This window comes from Paecilomyces variotii (genome assembly GCF_004022145.1).
Source record: "Paecilomyces variotii strain CBS 101075 chromosome Unknown C8Q69scaffold_1, whole genome shotgun sequence".
In the NCBI taxonomy this organism is placed as follows: domain Eukaryota; kingdom Fungi; phylum Ascomycota; class Eurotiomycetes; order Eurotiales; family Thermoascaceae; genus Paecilomyces; species Paecilomyces variotii.
In genome coordinates this window covers 3828718-3849279 of record NW_021167140.1, presented here as the reverse complement: position 1 = coordinate 3849279, position 20562 = coordinate 3828718, and the positions used below count along the sequence as shown (strand labels likewise).

The 20562-nt window shown below is 49.2% G+C and overlaps 6 protein-coding genes across 6 annotated transcripts; 2 read left to right on the top strand and 4 right to left on the bottom strand.

Moving 5' to 3' along the window:
* Window positions 1-2709: 2709 nt before the first annotated feature.
* Window positions 2710-4596, bottom strand: C8Q69DRAFT_484714 (arginase family-domain-containing protein; the record flags this gene model as incomplete). Its single annotated transcript, XM_028631779.1, has 9 exons — window positions 2710-2800; window positions 2887-3037; window positions 3099-3191; window positions 3258-3475; window positions 3532-3753; window positions 3840-3923; window positions 4002-4092; window positions 4296-4392; window positions 4462-4596. 9 exons carry the CDS (start codon window positions 4594-4596, stop codon window positions 2710-2712), a joined length of 1182 nt encoding a protein of 393 aa, XP_028489757.1.
* A 1538-nt stretch (window positions 4597-6134) lies between these two features.
* Window positions 6135-7329, bottom strand: C8Q69DRAFT_453701 (mate-domain-containing protein). Its single transcript, XM_028629648.1, has 2 exons — window positions 7189-7329; window positions 6135-7135 (listed from the first exon to the last, which is right to left on the bottom strand). The coding sequence occupies exons 1-2, from the start codon at window positions 7211-7213 to the stop codon at window positions 6213-6215; spliced, it is 948 nt and encodes a 315-aa protein (XP_028489756.1). The 5' UTR covers window positions 7214-7329; the 3' UTR covers window positions 6135-6212.
* A 2111-nt stretch (window positions 7330-9440) lies between these two features.
* On the top strand, window positions 9441-11727 carry C8Q69DRAFT_427184 (putative MFS transporter). Its single transcript, XM_028628443.1, has 7 exons — window positions 9441-9774; window positions 9843-10162; window positions 10217-10306; window positions 10360-10959; window positions 11031-11105; window positions 11204-11331; window positions 11434-11727. Exons 1-7 carry the CDS (start codon window positions 9527-9529, stop codon window positions 11611-11613), a joined length of 1641 nt encoding a protein of 546 aa, XP_028489755.1. The 5' UTR covers window positions 9441-9526; the 3' UTR covers window positions 11614-11727.
* A 745-nt stretch (window positions 11728-12472) lies between these two features.
* Window positions 12473-14830, bottom strand: C8Q69DRAFT_503606 (hypothetical protein; the record flags this gene model as incomplete). The annotated part of the gene is made up of 1 exon (XM_028632505.1): window positions 12473-14830. One exon carries the CDS (start codon window positions 14828-14830, stop codon window positions 12473-12475), a length of 2358 nt encoding a protein of 785 aa, XP_028489754.1.
* Window positions 14831-16174: 1344 nt separating this feature from the next.
* On the bottom strand, window positions 16175-18728 carry C8Q69DRAFT_47847 (WD40-repeat-containing domain protein). Its single transcript, XM_028631386.1, has 5 exons — window positions 18500-18728; window positions 17841-18447; window positions 17580-17780; window positions 16697-17523; window positions 16175-16629 (listed from the first exon to the last, which is right to left on the bottom strand). The coding sequence occupies exons 1-5, from the start codon at window positions 18569-18571 to the stop codon at window positions 16351-16353; spliced, it is 1986 nt and encodes a 661-aa protein (XP_028489753.1). The 5' UTR covers window positions 18572-18728; the 3' UTR covers window positions 16175-16350.
* Window positions 18729-19547: 819 nt separating this feature from the next.
* Window positions 19548-20522, top strand: C8Q69DRAFT_394896 (chorismate mutase; the record flags this gene model as incomplete). The annotated part of the gene is made up of 3 exons (XM_028627670.1): window positions 19548-19618; window positions 19736-20387; window positions 20445-20522. 3 exons carry the CDS (start codon window positions 19548-19550, stop codon window positions 20520-20522), a joined length of 801 nt encoding a protein of 266 aa, XP_028489752.1.
* Between the last annotated feature and the right edge of the window lie 40 nt (window positions 20523-20562).

Sequence of the window (20562 nt, the reverse complement as noted above, 5' to 3'; positions counted from 1 at the left end):
GCTTCAGACGCAGCCCATCTCGCCTACCTAGCTAGAGATCTTCTCACGCCTTACCTTGCAGGGTCCTATGTGAGGGTGATCACAGAAAGCAAGACGAACGGGAATGTCGAGAAGCCCGCAGACTATGGAATATTTGAAACACCTTCAACTACAATTCCTTGCTGCAGGATCAGTTTAATTGATTATAGCGATATCTGCGGACAGAGGAAATGGCTATCGATTTGGGTGGACTAATGATTATCCAGGCAGCGAGGCGTGTCAAGATCCCCAAAGCGGCAGATGATCGGCAGACACCAAGGATATTTTTGATCGATAACTCACCTCACTCGAAGCCGAAACCACCGCCTTTATTGACACAAGCAAAGTGAAGCTGCCTGTTATATTTCTTGCGAGGTACAACTCCAGGTAAGTGATGTACATACAACACAGATATCTCCAGCATAAACTAGCGGACAGGAAAACCGTGGACGATATTTTCACCACCCATGCACGGGCTATACCAAGGCCTATAACAAAACAGGGGTCCCGGGCAATTCCGTCGGAAGAAAAGATGCTTTCCCCGTACAGTGCATTAATGATCCTGGATCCCTCTCGCCTGGGGGATAGAGCAATCATGCGGATCATAGATATGACACATATCAAGTTTTGCCAAGTTTAAGGACAGACCCCTTCTCCTGGAGGCTGGAGCTATATCCCTATGGCGGCCATTGCTCTGTTGTCACGATCATTCTTGACAGTTAGAACACGGGTGATTTACATGACAGCAATATTATCCGTTCATGCTTATGGATCTAGATATGCATATGTCATGTCTTCCAAATTGTGATGTGTTGCTACTCCGCTATAATAGCCTGGCTTATGACTCTACAGCTCTTTTTTTTTTCTCCCTCTCCTGTCACGTATATTAAACGACCTATAGTCAACAGAACACACCATCGCTGCAAAGGTGGATTGCAAACCGACTTAATAGGCAGGTTCCAGTTAGCGTAGGGCCAATGATGAAGTTTGACTAAGCTACTGCATTTTTCTAAATAAGTTAGAACATGTCAGCATTGATGTGTCAACTCTTGAATCGTCGAGGTCCTTTTTTAAAAAATTTCCAAGTTTAATAGAACTAGTATTATCGACAAGGCTTAGCAAATAACAAGGTGTAGGATAGTAACTGCGTCAGTAAACATAACTCAGTAGAGTAACAGCACAACAGTCATTGTCTCTCTACCCTGCCTTCAATCGAAGGGATCCTAGACCTCTTCCACCTCCTTCCGCGACCACACACTCATCCATCCATCCATGGATCAAAACACAATCCAAAATCCATCTCGCGCAGAATACGTTTCACAACAGTCACATCTCACCGCAATAATTTGACACCTCAGACACCAAGCCCTACCCGTTCCAAAGGGTAAAAAAACCCAAACGAAAAAGCAACCGACTCGGACTGCCAAACCGGAATCGAGAACTCCTCGTCCGAGGAAGAGCTGTCGAATCTCATTTTTTTGGGACTTTATGATCCTTTCACCCGGGAGATGAGGAGGTGTAGATGTATGGTTGGCTTTTCTCGGTTCGTATGCAAGGGATGGAGGAGGGGATGTATATCCCACCTCCTCCCGCCTGCTACGTAGTAATTAATAACCAGTGATGGGAAGGCGAAATCGAATTCTTATTTTATACTTTCATGAGGTAGTAAAATTCGCGCATGTCGAATAGATGCTGGATGTGGTCCTATTGCTTGGTAACTGATACTTTGCCGGTGGCGAGGCATTAAAGAATATATATATATCATTCAACTCCTTGCTTCAGTCATCCAACAACTTAACTCATGAGTTCCCATGCAGGATCTGACCGATTCTTCACAGAAAGGACCCATTTATGAGCGATGAATACTTAATGTAACCTGTAGCATGGTGGGATGGAACGTGTAAGGTCTCGAAATGTCCAAGATCTTGCATACAGCATCGCAGATCCCGATCCTTCCTTAAACTGTCGGTGAAGAGTACAGGGATTCGATATGACAGGCTCGGATCTGGTTCCCTTTGCATGAAATAAGCTGTATATCGTAACTATGAGATCTGATCGTCCGTTTTAAAGGTGGATCGGATGTACGGGGTAGACTAGTTATCTGCCGTGCGGAAAGGGATAAGAGGCTGGCACGGTGATGATCACATATCTGCACGATGGTGGTCTAGATGTCTGCAGTGAGAAAATTGCCAAGGCGTGTTTGTTATGAGGAAGTTGGAGATAATAAGAAGGTGCATGAAGCGAGAGGATGAAGATGCGATGCTTCGAAACGAGAGGTGGATCAAGGTGTATTTGAGAAAGGGATATAGAGATGAGGAAATGACTGGGATTGCTCTGTTTCTTAGTTTTCTAGCCAATGTTCATTGTTTCGATGGTTTCTGTACGGAGCAGTGTAGTCTGGATAGATAATGATCAACGATACCCGATTTCAGCTGATTAGCCGTGATATACAACTCTCGGGATGATTTATCTATAAACGCAGAAACAAGTAGATATGTATAATCGCATAATCTAGCAACGTAGGTATCTACTCTTACTTGATGCTTAAATACAATGCAATCTTCTTCAGTTGTCTCCCAAGGACGATTTCATATGTTTGCATGAGTCTCATCCGGATAATTTCCCATTCGGCTTCGTATCTCGTTTGAAGTCGTTTCTATTCAGCATGCAACCTTCAGAACCCAGAGTTGTTTACAACTCCTCAGACTCAAATGCTTCGAGGGTTAGAGGCCCCTTCTTGACCATCATGGTGAGAACTTCATAAAGAACATCGGCAGCGGCCCTGTAACAGCAACAATCAGAGATCAGCAAGGATGTCTACTGTGATATGGTAGGCAAGATCAAAGCGAGTGGCCGAGAGGAACGTACATGGTGGTAAGCTCTGCGTTGGTATCATAAGCCGGAGCGACCTCGACAATATCAGCGCCGATGAAGTTGAGGCCATCGAGACCACGGATGATAGTCCGGATCTCACGGGTACTCCAGCCTCCAGTCTCCGGGGTACCGGTAGCGGGGGCGACTGCGAGAGGTCAATGTTAGATAGCTATTTACTTCAGAATATCCTTCTGTATTATACTCACAGGCAGGGTCAATGGTGTCGATATCAATGGAGAGATAGACAGGATTCTCAGTGCCAACTCTGTCACGGATCTTCTTGACAATGCCGTCGATACCTGTGGAATGATAAGTTAGAGTCTTTTCTCGTCACAAACAAGCTCGTTTGTATTAGAAGGCTATACCAATGGTGTCAATTTCACGGGCTTCAACAATCTGAAAGCCGACGTAACCGTCATTCTCGTAGTCAGAGGGACCAGAGAGAGTGGTACGAATACCGGCGTGGATGTTGGTGTCATTCCTCAGAAGACCTTCCATGGCGGCATGGTAGAAGTAGGTGCCGTGGTTGATAGAAGCGACCTTGCTAGGGGAACCGCCAAAGACCTTTGGCTTCCAAGTATCCCTGAAGCATTTCGTGTCAGCTCTGAGCGCGAGGCGACCAACAAAGGATTCACTCACAAATGGCTATCGAAGTGGATCACAGTAACAGGTCCGTACGCCTTGTTAATACTCCGCAGCAGAGGAAGGGTAATTGTGTGGTCACCACCCATGGTAATGACACGGGGGAGGGTCTTGCCAGCCTTCGAAAGACCCTTCTTGTTTGCGTCGGTGAAGGGCTTGCGCATGAGGACGCTGTTGTGGCCTTCTTCGATTTGCTGGATAGCCCAGGCATTGTCATATCTATCGCAGCTTGTTAGCAGAATCTATAGAATAATGGTTGACGCGCGCAAGTCGTTCAAGACAGGGGAAAGTTGAGAATAACATACGAGGTAACTGGGACATCACCACAGTCCAAAACCCTCAATTCATGATGGAAGGGATTCGCCTCTAATGGCACATTATAACCACCGCTGAACCCCAATTTTCGTGAGCCTTTTTGCCGTGACAGACAAGTAAGTAAGCTTGGGTCACCCCGGAAGAAAACGTACTAGAGGTTGAGACGGCGAGAACCTTGTCTGATACCGCTGGGGCCGAAGCGAGCACCAGGCCTGTAAGAAGTACCAGTGTCGAAAGGAGCTCCTGCAATATGAGATTGCTAAAGTCAGCTTGCTGTATGGGATAATTGTAGCTTATGTTGTGGTCCACTATGAAGCTGTGGAGCGGAAGTTGCTAGCCCGCGAGTAACTTGTGGACGACATCGCAACTTTCAAGAGGCACTTGTCTCCCACGAGAGAACGACTCAAAGAACTGGATCTCAGATATGGGAACTCAAGACAACTCACCCAGGAAAGCAATGTCATATGACTCCTCATCACTGGACAAGCATGGGAAGTAGGGAAGTCGCCCGAAGGTCGAGATTCCGGAGAAGACAGAGTCTGCCTGCAATCAAACGGTTAGCTGCAACGGACTTCAAACTGGATTGGTTCCCATTTGATCGTGATTACATGCCTGTTTTCCGCCATCACCAGGCAAGGTATTGTACCACAAACCCTGGTGAGGACCAGCCATGGTCTTCTGACGGTGATCGCCATGAGCAGCGGCAACAGCCACAAGGGCGACAAAGCTCAACGTGGGAACAATCATGATTGGATCTCCTTCTCTATCTCAAGGAACAATATGAATACGGGAAGAGAGATCAAGAAAAAGCTGTACGGAGACCAGAGGAACAGAACGCTGGCAGCGGCACCGAGCTTCAGAAATATAGCTGCTCGGGGGATGGTCTCAGCGCTCAAAGCTCGTCCTGAAAACATGGAAGCTGAAGAAACAGTCTACTACTACGACAAAAAAAGAGAATAAAATACTTTGGAGCTTGACCCTTTTCTCTACCGCGGGATAGTGGTTCGGAGATCCAACATCGCGATTTAGTCCTGTCTATTATTCACATCTGTTGCTGTTACCTAACGACAAGAGAGTCCCCCCCGCAGTGGAATTATAGAGAGAGATACAACCCTGGCCGTGATTGCCTTTACTTGGAGATAGGCCACAGGATACGGTATGTTAAACGATTACCTACACGTTATTCATATCGATGACCATTCGATAGTGATTTCACCCTCCAGTGGTTGATGGGTCTTACGGAATGGATACCTCCATGCATAGATCCATCATGGACTACGACGCCGGTTCCATGGCCTGATCATCCAAGTTCATGGGCCTAGAAGCACGCTATGTCTGGAGTGAGTCTATGAGTGAGGGCACGCTCAACGGACAGCAGAGTGAGCCGTCGACAGAGCAAGCTAGTTCACTGGCTATCTCCAATATCCTTCCTATTGGGGACAAGACGGACGGAACATCGGTCAGCATGAAAAAGTCAATTGGATAACAGGAGAATATCTTTTCTATTCCGCATAAGGTATCTGCATATGCCTGCATGTTCATCCCGGCCTTTCTTACCTCACTCGAGCTAACTCAACGGGAACAGAAGCAAATTCCTATATTCCGCACAGCCAGGTACCGCTGACCCAATAGGAGAATCTCCGGGTTTCGTCCATATCACAGCTTATCGCTGGGATCGTCGTCGATGGGGTAAGAGAAACGTGGAATCCATGACGTTGATGTCTATTCTCTATCGCCCGTTCCGGATCTTCCACGGGGATTCTACCTACCTTATCGGTCTTGATAACAACAAGTCAGAGAGAGGTCTCATAAAAATGAATAAAGAGAATTGATCATTGCTGTTGCGATCTCCCCTCTTTAACCATTTCTGTGTAGTCAACAACAAGATAGGATGTGACGTGCATCCATACCTAAAAGGGAAGGCCGCGGGAGAGGGGCAATTCTTGACCGAACCCCAGATTATTGAAATTAAAATAGTCTATCTAAGTAGCTATCTTATCGATTGCGGACGTTTGGACCGATATCGCGAGAATCACCTCTTTCTTATCGATGACGTGAGCCAATCATTACTGTTTTTAGCCGCAACATCAGCCGGTTCCTGCAACAAGGGGATCTCTCCTCAAGTAATTGCCGAGGCCTAGAAGGAGCAATTTTTTGATCTATAACTAGTTACTGTACTGATGAGGCTGAATAATTTGATTTCATGATTGTGTAGCACGCAGCAATCCTAAAGACTTTGTATATTTCAAAAATCAACATAAAATCCAATTCTGAGCTATGAAACGGTGCTCGTAAAACGAGATTCTTTTTGTTAGTCCCATACCATCCATCTATACATCTCATGCATACTCAGATCTAAACCCTCAATCCATATCCCCTGTAGACCCAATTCCCCCCTCAACACGCTCCGAAGTATCCATCCTAGCAAAGGCCTTCTGCACCTCCTTCTCCCAATTACTCAGAGCAACAATCGCCCACTCAAGCAATCCAACCAGATAGAGCGCAATGCACTGTCCGACCCAGAGACCCTTCAGACCCCAGCCATGAAACGCGAGCCACACGCCCAACGGCAACGCACCGCAATAGTAACTAACGATATTGACGGCCGCACCGACGTGCTGACGGCCCATGCCCCGTAGACTCCCTCCACAACTACCGTTCAATCCGTCCGCGATCTGGAAAAGTGCAACGTACGGTAATACTTCGGCTGTGAGACGGACGACGCGTTCGTCGTCATTGAAGATCTCAGCGAAGTGATGTCGCGATCCCATCAAGATGGAGAGTACTACGGTTCCTAGGAACATGCTGAGCCAGGCGGCCGTGTTGGCTGCGCGGGCCGCGCCTCGAGCATCGCGAGATCCCAGGAGGTTCCCAACTCGTGCGGAGGCCGCGACACCTACGCCGAAGGGGACAGTGTTCATGACTTGGTCGGCTGTCATGATCACGCTCTGAGCAGCGAGTGGGATCGTGCCCAGTCGACCGGCTGCGAGAGCGACGATTTCAAAAGCCCACCATTCTGTCCCGACGTGGATGACACCCATGATGGCGAGACGGGCAAATGTGCCCATGTTGCTGAAGGCTTTGCGTGTCCAGCCACCCCAGCATTCGGAGCCGTCGATGAAGCGGGCGTAAAGCACAAGAAGGGCGAAGGATAGCCAGTATGAAATGCTGGTTGCGAGAGGAGCGCCCAACAGGCCGATTTTGAAAGTGTATACGAGCAGGTAGTTGAGCCCGGCGTTAAGGGGGGAAGTAATCAGGAGAACGTAGGTGCCGGGGCGCATGATTTCTAGAAGCGATTATCAACTTTGGGCGAGGATGTGAAAGACGCAATGAACATACCTTGAGCTTGTAGATACTTCTTCATAGCCTCAAAGTAGATATATCCCAGTCCACCCGGTATCAGACAGGTGAGAAACCTGGCGCTGTCTCGCGATAGTGTCGCATCCTGGCCGAGAAACCTGAACACAGGCTCTGCGCAAGCCCACAAAATAGCCACTGGGATATAGAAGAGTCCGAGAATAATGAACCCTCTCTGCAGGAGGATGCCAAGATCATGTTTGTTCGAACTTCCCGTAAAGGTAGAGGATGCCAGGGTATCCAATGCTGTAGTTCCACCCAGTCCGATCAGCCATGCTGTGCACATGGCAAACATGTATGAGAAGGCTGCTGCTGCCAGGTGCTCTGGCGAAGATCGGCCCACGACCAGGACGGAGATTGTCTGCAAACTGTTTTGCAGCGTATAGGCAAGAATGACCGGTATAGATCCCTTGAAGAGTAACAGAAACTCTTTCGCGACGAGCTGTCTGGTTGACTGGCCGCGATCGCTGAGATCATAAAGGTCGCCATCATTCTGGCTATAGGCGCTTTCTTGATCTGTTGGCTTTGGGAGGAGGTTTGTATATTCGGTTGGGGTGACATCGCCCTGGGATCTACTGCCATTGCTGGCAGGAGGGATATCGCTACCCATTGTAGGACGGTATATAGGAACGAGACACTTCTCTAGGTAAATACAGTTGATGAAGGCAAGACTGTGAGAAATATTACGTCAAGTACATGAGTAGAAAATAGACCTCGATTCTACTTCTAGGTAGATCGTGATGTGTGGAGGTATGTTGATGCCCAGACACTCACACTGCCAATAAGCACACAGAAACCTGCTCAGTAACCGATTGAGTGACTAAATGGTACTGTATTCTGTATGTGGTCCCTGGTGGTCTAGTCTTAGGACCGTAGAGACCGGCCGTAAGCCGTAGTAGGAGTGGACGATAGAGTACCTAATACTCAAGACCGCTTGGTGACCGATCACCGGAGCAAACGCGTGGATCTTTTCAAAAGACCAAAAAGGAAGTTGCATTAGCAGAGTGACGCAGGCATATAGACCACAATTACTGGTGCACTCGGTGCCAATTGCATCTTTCTGGCAGCGAATGCGGGCCAAACAGTATCAACGGTTCTCTCACGGGGGCCACTATCTGCAGCAGGGATACAGTTGCGTTATCTTCGAAGAATCTCTCTAGATGCACACGTCTGGCTTGTCTGCCATGATTTTGTTCTTTTTTTTTTTTTAGTCAAGTATATGACAATATGGTTGTGCTAGCACGTCGAGCCACAATGGCGGGATGGATGGGGTCCGAGGAAGACTACTACGGACCCATTGTAGAGATAAAAATATACCTGAAGCTTGGACCATTGCCTCTTCCATTTTATTGATTGTCTCAATCGGATACCCTATTTGGGCAGACTGTTTGAGTTGGCTATCTATGGGACCATACTGCCTGTCGTGTTGGTGATAGCATAGATCAGTGCTGGATTTAGGTTAAGGGGAATAAATTGGCATTCTCGAGTTATTAACTTGGTGCAGAAATGTATAACTAGTATAAACTATGATTTTAGTAGCTTCAGATAGAAAACAGTGTTTCTGCAGAATTAATTGCAATTATTCGATTATTCAACCGGACGACAGTTGGTGATAAACAGATAGCGCTTATCTAGCCCGGCTTGGCGGTGATTGGCTGGCAGTGGCAGAGTCACTGGGATGATCGCAGATAAGTCGTTTTGATCAGTAATAATAATGAATATGCTGGATAGTTGGTTATGTGATTGACTTACTTATCTCATTCAGAAGTTCTGCCGTGTGCAGGGAAGATGATTGTCCACAAGAGGCAACTGGTAGTTGAACGGCGCCAAACTACACGACAGCCACGAAGAACTCTGCCATGATGATTGGAGTGATGAGGTTCTTAGAATAGTTTGCCAGGGGTCGATAATGATAGGGACCGTGGACTGTAAAAGGTTCGACAATACATTGACTGGACTGTATCACGATCGCGTGGTTGATGAGCAGCAAGCTGGATCGCCCTGAGACGGCCAGGGGCTACACTGAGATATACTCCCCTAGATAGCCATCATAATAATGATATAAGCCCCTGCTAGTTAACTACTATAACACGGACGACCCCAGCGTTGATCGCCGTGAACCAGCCCGGGGCGTCAGGATATCGTGGCGTAACAAACATCCTGGCCAATTCTTCTTATCCAGAATTGGGACGTGTCATTGGATTGCCCTGATAACTATTATATTACTTCGATATCTGCATAGTACCTGAAAACTGTTCTAGTACAAGTGGTGTTTGCCTGGTATCCATATGCGCGGTGTCTGAATAGTGCAATTCCGACCATGGACGAAAAGCAGGAGCCAATATCGGGGACGAAAGAACCCATCATGACGGATGCTTCGAACAGTGTGAAAGAGGGAAACGTCTCTATCCCTACTAACACGACCCTTGTGGGAAACAGCCATGTCAACAAACCCCAGGTGACCAAGGATGGCGTCAAGCTGCACCCACAACCAACGGCTGACCCCCTGGATCCTCTGAATTGGTCCAGTATGCGGAAGCACACCATCCTAGGTATCGTTATGTTCAAGTATGTCTTCGCATTATTCTGAGGATATCATGCCAGCATATCAAAAGTACTGACAGGATCCCCCCAAGATACTTCTTGTTCACATATATTACGACGACAACGGTGCCATCTTTCCCTGCGATCCAGACGCAGTTCAGCATCAGCTACTCTCAGGTCAATTGGACGGTCGCCATCCCAGCTCTGGGTCTTGCCGTCGGTCCCTTGTTCTGGTCCTCATTTAGTGACATCTATGGACGTCGCATCATCTTCATCTTGGGAACTATCATCGCACTGGTTGCAACTTGCGGTGCTGGTGCTGCGAACACATATGGCGGGTACATGGCCGCTCGCTTTTTTCAAGGCTTTGGTGTGAGTCCTGCATCGACTGTAGGAATGGCTGTAGGCAAGTGTTCCTAGTAATAAGTACGCTTCAGACGAGAATCACTATCTAACAAACGACCAGTGGGCGATCTTTTCTTCGAGCATGAGCGTGGCCAGAAGCTAGGCCTCTGGGTGCTAGCTATCGACTCTGGTTTGCTTCTGGGACCAACATGTAAGTCTAGTTGCACAAAACATGCCAGATGTGGGTTGCTGATAGCTCTCTAGTTGGCGGTTTCTTGAACGTTGTCAGCGCCGCCTGGATCAATTGGTTCAACGCAATCCTTTTCGCGGCCCTTCTTGTCCTCGAGCTGTTCTTCATGCCGGAAACGCTATACCCACGAAACCTGATGCTTCAGCAAATGCCTTTGGCAAACGATATACCAGGAACAACCGACATTGAAAAGGCCGCTCATAAGCAGGGCACCGTAGAGAATGTCGACTTGCCCCGGACCACCAAGCTCTTCTTTCTGAACATCAAGCCCGTCCCCGGCGTACGCCACCCAAAGCCATGGGACTCGATCGTACGTTTCCTGCTCACGTTCCGCTTCCCTGTCGTCGTCATCGGCGTTTTAGGCTACTGCTTCCTGTGGTACTGGTGGGTGCTATCAGTAATCACGATGCTTCCAGCCGCATATGTCAACTACTCCCCACTAATCCAAGGACTGCTATTCCTTGGACTACTTCTGGGGACCTTATTCTCGGAGATTTTCTTCTCTGGCACACTCAGCGATTATATCGTAGCCAAGATGGCGAAGAAAAACAACAATGTTCGCGTTGCTGAGATGCGGCTGTGGTTGGCATATCCTGCTATTCTGATCACTGCTAGTGAGTATCGACATTATTTATCGTCACATTCTACTCTATCTGCATCAAAGCTAACATGCACACACACATAGTCGGACTCATCGTCTGGGGTATCAGTATCGATAAAGGCTACCACTGGATAGTTGGCCAGATTGCCTTCTTCTTATGTAAGTTCCAAAAAGGAACCCTCCCAATTCCCAGGCAATACATACATAGCATTAGCACCAAGTAGTTACTTTACTTACTTATCTAACACAATCCTCAGTCGCCGCCGGCATCCAGATCGGCAATACCGTAATCAGCAGCTACATCGTCGACAGCTACCCGCTACAATCAATGAGCGTCATCACATTCTACGCTGTATTTCTCAATCTCAGCGCTTTCATCAATCCCGTAAGTCACCACTGATTATCAACTCAAACATGCCCAGACTACACAAATACAACACTATCCATCAACCTACTAACAACGTCTCCCTCCCCCGGGTGATTACAGTTCTTCATCGCCCCCTGGCAAGCATCCTCAGGCTGGACCTGGACATTCGCCGCACAGGGCATTATTGTTTTCTTCGCTGGGATCCCACTCTTCGCTGTGCTGCAGCGATATGGGGCGGCTTTGCGGGCAAAGTCGCCGCAGGCGTCGTGGGTTAATCCGGAATTCGATACGAGTGTTTGATGCATTTTTTTTTATGTTGTTTGTTAGGCAGGCAGAGAGGTATGGGATTTTTACCAAGAAAGATATGTAGGTTTATATATGCCTAGATGAACTACTGTGTTTATTAGATGATGCAAATACTGTCAATCAATATACAATATGCAATCAAGTATGGTCTAGTATCTTACGATTCTCTTCTAGCTTATATATATATAGCTCCAGCACCACAAAAAGCATAAGGATTGAAGAATCAAAAATGGTGTTATCATATTCATCATCTTGTCTATAAAATTCCGAAAACCGAACTATCTCTTTCCGCAGTTTCCAGTCAAAAGATCGCAGAGCCAGATCACAACTATGAAGCGCGAAAAGGTATAGGAGCTCGAATGGAAGTGCACCGCGAGAGGGTTCATGATTAAAAAAAAAAAGCAAGAGGAAAATTGAATTGAGACCACACCCAAAGAGTAACTAGCCCGCACCAAATGGATGAAACCCGGAACAATGTAGGTATATCGCCACGCCTCCCCGGAAATGCATCTGAATAAGTGGAAAAGCAGATGGAACAAAGCAGGATGCGCTCCCAAAGCACTAGAAGTCTTCATAAAAATAGCCCAGAGAATAGCAACTGGTGGGAATCAAAAGCTATGATACAAGAAAGGAAGAATCTCATGTCTCCTGAGGGCAGATCCAGCAGCCAAAAGATCGGCGACCGATCAAGACGTTGGAGTGCAGCCGTCGAAGACGTGAAGGAAACAGGGCAGGCTAACCAACGGAGCTGCAGCAAATCATCAGATGAAAAAAACAATTCAAGTAAGAATATCCCGTTTAACCGTCATAAGCCGCCAGCGAAGAGGCGAAACCAGTAAGTATATGAGGATGTTCACAGATGTCCATATAGTCGTAGCCGGTATATGCAGGTATCATGCGCCCCCCAGTTAGAATTCACCCTGAAGACAAGTTTATCCACACGGAGACCTGGCAAGTCAATGATGGCGTCAAGGCTAAAATGCTGTATATGATCCTCGCTATTGATATTGTACTGCCACTTGCCGACACGGTAAAATGACGGCCCCAGCAAAGCATCATCCCAGTAAGCTGTTTCTGCATCGCGAGGATAAGTCTGACGCAGGGTTTCCAAGACTAGGTCGTGAAGAGATGAGACCGATGAACTCGATGGTGGCAAGTGGGTCGACAGTTTCAGCGCGGGAGAGGGATCTTGGGCGGCGGAGGGACCAGAGGAGAACCACTTCTCCATGAAAGACCCCAATAAAGAAGATGGCGACGTATTGGGGACGGAAGGGTCCGTTAAGATGACCGTGCTCTGGTTGAATACATACCGCACCCAGAGTTCCATCTCTCGCGGGGCAACTCCCGGCTCCAGGGACGCATCCTTGGGAATATGCTCTACCACAACTTCTTCCGGCACTATCTGGCGACCGAGTATAACGGTAAGCTGGGAAAGCCCATCGCGAGGAGCACTGCACCAGCAGTCACCAAGCCCATCCCAAGGCGTCAGGGCAGTAACTGGAGCTCGCACCCCTTGAGGACTGTCTTTCGAAGCTCCGAAAAACATACGTCCAAGGAACGATCTCGCACGGCCACTTGTGGGACTAGTCATGTATGGATCGATAACAGCCCCAGTCCCTGGTGACAAGAAGTTGACCCTGGGAGGCTCAGCGGGAACTAGAGCAACTGGTTGAGTGATTGTTGGATGGGTGGGGTCTTTGTTCCATTCCATTCTCATCGAGCTCATTTCCCTAGATATCGATGACACTTGTGTACCCAGTCTTTCAACCTGCCCCGAGATGCGGCTGAGGAACTCCGATTCTGACGCGTTCAGAGAATAAGGGACGCGGTTTCCGAAGGGGACAGCGGAGCCCATGGAACCAGAAGCTAAAAGCACAGCGAATGCATAACTGGCCACTATAGCAACCAGCACTGATATCACGACAAAGACCATTTTAAAATTGATGTTTATCCGCGGAAAAAGAATCTGGGGGGTCCTGATATTAGCAAGAGGTACTGTACGGGCCGCAAAAGGCTGTTCAGATGTTGTGCTCGCATCGTCGGTAGAGGGCTCTCTAAAGGTAGTATGAGGGATAATAGTTCGTGCGGGCGCTGTTGAGAAACCGTCTTCACGCTTTGGCTCCGGCGTAGGCTCTCTCGCTGGCTTTGAGCTAGGCTGGACTTCAGGCTCTGGCTCTGGCTCTGGTTCCGGCTCTGGTTCCGGCTCTGGTTCCGGCTCAGGCTCCGGTTCAGGCTCGGTCTGGGGCTGGGGCTGCGGCTCAGGGCTTGACTGAGCGCTTGAGCTTGGTGTGAGGTCAGGACTAGGCTCAGATTCTTCAGTCTCCTCCTCAATGATATCCCGTGAGAACGAAAGTCCGGAAGGACGTTTTGGTGGGGCTGTAATATTTGTGCCATGCGGTCCTTGCCGTCTGTACGTAGAATTCTCTGTCGTGCGTTGCAATTCAGCGTCATGAATCTCACGCTCCAGGTTCCAGGAAACTGTCGACATGTTATCGACTGAAGAAGTTTCAAACCGGGACGAGTCCAGCGCAGAGGCATCTTGCCCTGGGGATGATCGGAACCTCCCAGGCGTAGGATCCAAACGCGGATATGTCCCAGGTCGCAGACTCTGGTGTGTAGTAGGGAAACTCGAACGAACAGGAGTGGTATCTGTGGAGAGGGTGTGTGGCACAGGAGGCGTGGGAGGCGCCGTAGAATCGGGGTTACTGTCAGAACCCAGAATGGTAGATAGCTTTGGAGGGGAAGGGGATGGGCTTTGAGTCTCTTCGCGCAGTGCATCCAGCAGTTGTTGGTCAGGAGTTGGCTCCCGACGAGGACGCCCTCGACGGCCGGGAGACCTACTGGCAGCGGGACGACGAGTCGGACGCGCAACGGGGGACGGGCTTCGCGAGACAGAACGTGTTTGTGAGCGTGTTGCCATCCGCTGATTCCTATTTCGTGGATTTTCGTCGATAGTGGTGTCGCGTTCATGAGCTTGTCGTAGGCCTACGTCGATAGTCTCAGCCATCTCTGAGATTCCCATTGAGACATTTGTGCCTAGCTCGCGAGGCAAGGCTGGGGTCTTCGACGAGCCATAAGCAAAGGACTGCTTGCTTCGGATACTTGGTAGGCCGGGGTTGAAAACGTCAGGGCTTGACAGGCCGGCAGCGAGTTGGGAATGATTGGATATGACGGAGCCAGCCCGGCGGCCAGAACTCCGTTTCGGTGGCATATTATAAGTTGATATTAACTCCTCAAAGCGCACACCTCAAGAGTAGCATCAGCTAGACGAGTTCTGCACATAATAATCAGTATATGGTAGTTTCACAAACCGAAAGAAGAAGAAATGATGTCCCCAAATCAGCAGATCATTCGAGGGATAACATGCAGGTAGGCAAGAGAAATACAGAAAGAAATGTCAAGACAAAATGAACCAGCAGATCAAATTAGAAAGAAACGCAGAGTAGAGTCATGAGACAAATATAAGATGACAGGACCGTGACTGGAGAAGTGAAGCAGTATGTTGCCGTGCAGGTGGCAGAATCTGTCAACGTTGTTTCTGAGCCGCATGGTGCAGTACAAAAGGGATAATAACAAACAGAGCCGGAGAGTAAGGCTGCACAAACGAGATGCCACAAACAAATGTTCTGCTCACAGAAAGAGCATGATGACATTCAACAACAGCCATCAAGCCATGAGGACATGCAACTTACCTATCTCTTAGGTCCAGTAGGTTCTGGTAATCTCAGAATCAGGTCTCTCTGACACAGCCAGTGACAACCCAGATATGTCAACTCCAGATTGACCCAAGCAAGTGACACCTGATATTAACAAGCAGCAATGCAAGTAAAGTGCCACAGCTGCCTTGCAGATCCAGTATCATAAGACAAGCGCGAGGTTTATGGCTCCCCGTTTGCGTTGAAGATGTAGCCAATAAGACTATCAACTAGCTGATCTTATGTTAAGATCTGCAGCGTAATGCAGCCGGATCAATGCACCTATGACTGGACGATACGAATGCCTGTTTCCGTGGCAGATACCGCAGTACATAGGGATATGGATATTGCAGATTCTCGGTTCGTGGAGAGCGGCTAGGTAAACTGCTGGCCTATCGTAGCATACTCTTCTCCCCCAAGACCACCAGACACGTGTTTTTAAGATCAATGCTTAGTACCACGCATGGAAATAAGATACTAAGAAAAGGGTTAATCGGACGAGAAAATAGCTCAAAACAGCTTTGATTCTTAATGATTTAAATTGAGGATTTGCTGTACAGACCCAAACAAAGATGCCTTTCCGCTTTGTTTTGCCGCGCGCGCTTCGGCACGTGGTCCGAGCTTGATCACGTGGATAGGAGGTCACGTCGAGACGCGTCGAGAGATGTTGCCAGATCTGGTTCATTTATGAGAAACCCCAGTAAGAGTTGATCCTTCTCGGCAGCTCTGATCAGAACCACCACACTCTGAATAAAAGGAGATCTATGTTGGTACTATGTAACATTCGCTAAATCACAGCAAGGCAACATCGAGACATAAGACAGCATCATCGCTGGTTTGGCAGGAATCCAGCGCGAGAAAGCCCATGGCACACGTTATTCTACAGATCATCCCCCATACTAAGACTGTCGCCAGCCCTACAGTCTATAACCATGAAAATAGTATACAGGAGGTGTCTCCTTCGTAGAGGGTGAAAATGCAGTGCTCACCGCGACGTAGTGGAGTTGGGTTATGGAATCGTCAAATCGAGGTCACTTCAGCATGTCCACGCGCCGATCACGCCGTCTCTACGGCCTTCGATGAGATAGCCGTCCTTCAGGCGGACGCGCTCCACCGTGGAAGGAGCAGCACTATCATCCTCATCGATGCCCACCCCGGGACCGCAGTCCCAATGGTGGCCGTCTCCCTTGTCGTAGACCTTGACGACGTTTTCTCCAGCTGCAGCCACAATCCGACGGTTATCGAACATCATACTAGTGATGGGCTTGTCGTAAGCAAAGGCATCGTAAATGGATCCAGTTCGAAGATCCCAGATCTGAAAAAGAAGAAATTACGTTAGCAAAGGTACAGCAGCTTAGAACTATATCATGAATGACACTTACCCGAATACTGCGGTCGAGACTACCTGTCACAATATGTACATCGTCAAACTGCAAGCAGGTCACAGGTCCTGTATGTCCCACCAGGCTACGGTGGACTTGTCCACTTCGCAGATCCCAAAGGCGAACCATACCATCAGCAGTGCCGCATGCCAGGGCTGCGTCGAAGCACTGGAGGGCACCGACAAAGTCGGCAGAGGCGTCAGGAAGTCGCCCCGAAGGTCGCCAGCCGGAGGTGTTGGCCGAAGACATTAACGATTCGGCTTGGGCAGCTGCCCAGAGAACATCCAGAGTCTGCACACAACGTCCCTTCTCCAGATCCCACTGTCGCAAGGTTTTGTCTGCAGAGCCAGACACCAGCGTGTCCCCTCGGAAGTGAATGGCCGTCACCTCGGCCACATGAGCCTCAAGGGAGAAAATAGGGCAATCTTCCATGCTGGACGGGGCCGGTGGAGGGTGCGCGTCCTCGCCATAGTTGAGTCCATCGTCCTCATCTTCGGAACTGCTCCTGTTGATGCGGTTATCTTTGGGAGCGAATTTGGCTCGACTCAGATCCCAGAGACGGATAGACGCGTCCATGGAACCCGTAGCAACAATGTTCTCCTCGACCTGGAGACACCTCACGGAGGCATGGTGACCCTCCAAAAATCCCTGGCAACGCCCCGAGTTGAGATCCCAGACCCGAACAGTATCATCCAATGCAGCGCTGACCATGGTGCCGAATGGGAAATCGAAGTCTAGAGCCGTGATAATATCGTTATGCGCTTGTATCTCCTTGATGAGGGAGCCGGGCTCGAAATGTTCATGCAGAATAGGCATTGAACGTTTTCCTGGCGAGAGCCGGTCAGTTTGACACACTCATCGAACATTATTCGAGTTAGCATACTTATAGAGCGGTATTTCTTAGTCTTGGGCGACGGCAACTTCTGGTAGATCGACTCGGACATAAAAGATGCATCCATGGCCTGGTCTTCGGATGATAAGGAACCGTTAGGATCGGAAGACTTCGGAGTCGTCGCAGTAACTGGAGTTTCCTCAGCTTCCTCCTCTTCTCCTACTTCCTCCAATTTATTATCGATCTCAATCACTATTTTTGCGATCATTAGCAAGCTGCCGTCGCTATAGAGAGCGTCGAACCGTCACTCACATTCGCGCTCGATCTCTGCCTCATCAACTTCCAGACCGGCCAGCCGGTCCAGGACAATCTTGCGCATATTATGCAGGTTCGCGATTTTAGTATCAATCTCATGTATCTCTGCGCTGCACATGTTCTTGCGAATGCCCATCATCTCCAGCCTGTGGTTCAGAACTTCCCGCTCCTTCTTCAGACCGCCCGCCGAGGAAGGCAGCGCGCCTCCTCTTTCCACATCATTGAGCTGTTTCTGGCCTTTTGAAGATCGTCTTCGGTGAGATCTTCTGTGGTCAAGGTCGTCTTCGGGCAGAGAGGCTTGGAAGCCTTGGAATAAAGAGTATGTGCTCGAATCTTCGGGGATATTGTTGAGCAGCTCGTCCGGAACGGATGCTATTGCGCGCGACTGGATCTCAGCGGTCGACAGTTTGGAGCGGACGAGATCTGTCGGGGTTGTATGGGCCAGGGAGAATATCCTGCGCTGCACGGTAGGACGCCGCAACTCGCGGTGTATATCGGTCATGGCATGTTGATAGTGGTGACTGGCCGTCGGGTCGGATGCAGGGCCTATTAAATGATTTGCTGTCGAGGTCACCTTTCGGCCAAATGCCTCCAGATGGCGCGTCTAAGTCTGGACGTCAGCGTGTCCTTGCGATGAGAATCGACTTCTTCATTACCGTTAAGCCGGTCCCCAGAAGGGAGTCCCCTTCTGCCGCCGATCGACCGTCATCGAGGCCGTATTCCTCCATGGGACACAGTGGACGGAGCGGAGAGAATCAGAGACCCAACTAGTCGTCGGGGCCAGAGCGGAGAGTTCAGCCAGAGAGAGGACTGTTTGCTGCCGGAATTCTTTGGTTGCGAAAGAGTGTTTTGCCGACTTTGGGAGATGCAGCACGAGATGCCGAATTTCTGCGCGGAGGGTAATTTTACCCGTATGCACTGTTTACCATACGGCCCTGTCCGGTTGCGCCGCTCTTCAGCAGAGTTGCGGTAACCAACTTATGATTTAGTTAACGCCCACCAGCTCCAGCAGATAATTAATCCTAGTTTAACTTAGAGAGGAGGGGCTCGATTGCCCGAGTCAGTCCCTAAATCTCTCGACCTCCCCGCGAATTGGGTGTGTAACCAACCCATAATGGCGATGTCCTCCGACCGCCGTATCATCCCGTATGGTCCGTGACGGCAACAGTCTCACAGCGGTTGTTTCGATTTCAGCCACTGCTCCTGGAAATCGTATCGCTCTGTTCTACGGAGTACATTTTTATACTGTACAGATTTGTTTCAAATCAATCTCAGATTCTTCCAGACACACTGCACAGGCGAAGCGTTGATTCCCGGTCGTTATTAAGTATGGCTTCGGCCCATACCAACCAATTCCGATAATGTGCAGCGTTTCACCGTTGATTGCCGTTGGTATGATCGCGATTGCTATACATTTACAAGCACAATATGCAACCAAGTGAAGAATGCACGCAGAATGCTAGGCTATGCCATTGTTCTAACTACATAGTTAACAGTCCCTCATGCTGTGTAACGCTTAGATCGCTATGGCTAACCAACCAGCTAATGATGCACTGCCGCTTACCAAAATCCGGGGCAGCTTATTTAGGTCGCCCGTCATCGGCGGGAGAAAAGAAGAGCTCCAGTGCGGCCCTTCGCTCATTCTTTCTAGACAACCTCGAAACAGCCCGTGTTGAAGACGCTACCGACGGAAGCAAAAGCATTATGGACTTGGCAATTGATCTGTCTGATGCCTCCAAGGCCTTGGATCTGGCCAACATTCGCTATCAACTGATGTAAGTCGCGGGGAAATTCCTTTGCTGCCCCTCCTACCGCGGGTGTCGGCATTGCCCAGGACGAAAGGACACACCCTATGTGATATCGGCCCAGACAGCTCACCCGGGCACTTATAGCCGTCTTGAGGATACGATTACATTTCACCTGATCGAGCGCGTTCAGTTTCCTCTGAATCGAACCATCTATGTCCCTGGTGGGGTGAAAATCCCCGGCAGCGACCTCAGCTTGATGGACTATATGCTTCGTGAACAAGAGCGTCTCCAGTCACGAGTCCGTCGTTACCAGTCCCCTGACGAGTATCCTTTCTTCCCCGACGCCCTCGAAGAGCCTATCCTGCAGCCGCTCGAATACCCCAAGATCCTGCACGATAACGATGTCAACGTCAACAACATCATCAAGAAGCGCTATGTAGAAGAGATCCTGCCTGCGGCTTGTCGAAAATTTGGCCGTGAAGATCGTGGCGAGGCAAAGGAGAACTACGGCTCTTCGGCCACGTGCGACGTCAGCTGCCTGCAGGCCCTTTCCCGCCGGATTCACTTTGGCAAGTTCGTTGCGGAATCCAAGTTCCAAAAGGACCCCGAGAGGTTCGTGAAGCTGATCAAGGCTGGGGATATTGACGGGATTGACGCCGCCATAACCGATGCCAAAGTCGAACAGAAAGTGCTGGAGAGGTTACGACTGAAGGCTAAAACGTACGGCACCGACCCCGCGGCGCCTGATGAGGCCAACCAGAAGATCAATGTGGATGCGGTCGTGTCGATGTACAAGGTTTGTGCATTCTATACATGGTGCCCGCCGGAGCTCCTGCTGACAGAAAGTTTTTAGGAATGTGTTATTCCTCTAACCAAGATTGTAGAAGTGGAATATCTCATGCAGCGTCTAAAAGGAACAAAGTGGGAATAGAGCATCGTGGGAATAAAATAGACGAAATTATGTTTCTCTT

Bases quoted from the DNA above. Each gene is read 5' to 3' on its own strand.
- C8Q69DRAFT_453701 (XM_028629648.1), bottom strand. From the start codon at position 7,213: ATGAAGAAGTATCTACAAGCTCAAG. The intron at 7,136-7,188 runs GTATGTTCATTG...AATCGCTTCTAG, and splicing joins GAAGTATCTACAAGCTCAAG to AAATCATGCGCCCCGGCACC.
- C8Q69DRAFT_427184 (XM_028628443.1), top strand. From the start codon at position 9,527: ATGGACGAAAAGCAGGAGCCAATATCGGGGACGAAAGAACCCATCATG. The intron at 9,775-9,842 runs GTATGTCTTCGC...GATCCCCCCAAG, and splicing joins CTAGGTATCGTTATGTTCAA to ATACTTCTTGTTCACATATA. The intron at 10,163-10,216 runs GTTCCTAGTAAT...ACAAACGACCAG, and splicing joins AGGAATGGCTGTAGGCAAGT to TGGGCGATCTTTTCTTCGAG.
- C8Q69DRAFT_47847 (XM_028631386.1), bottom strand. From the start codon at position 18,571: ATGGAGGAATACGGCCTCGATGACGGTCGATCGGCGGCAGAAGGGGAC. The intron at 18,448-18,499 runs GTAATGAAGAAG...GTCCAGACTTAG, and splicing joins TTCTGGGGACCGGCTTAACG to ACGCGCCATCTGGAGGCATT. The intron at 17,781-17,840 runs GTGAGTGACGGT...TCGCAAAAATAG, and splicing joins GGCAGAGATCGAGCGCGAAT to TGATTGAGATCGATAATAAA.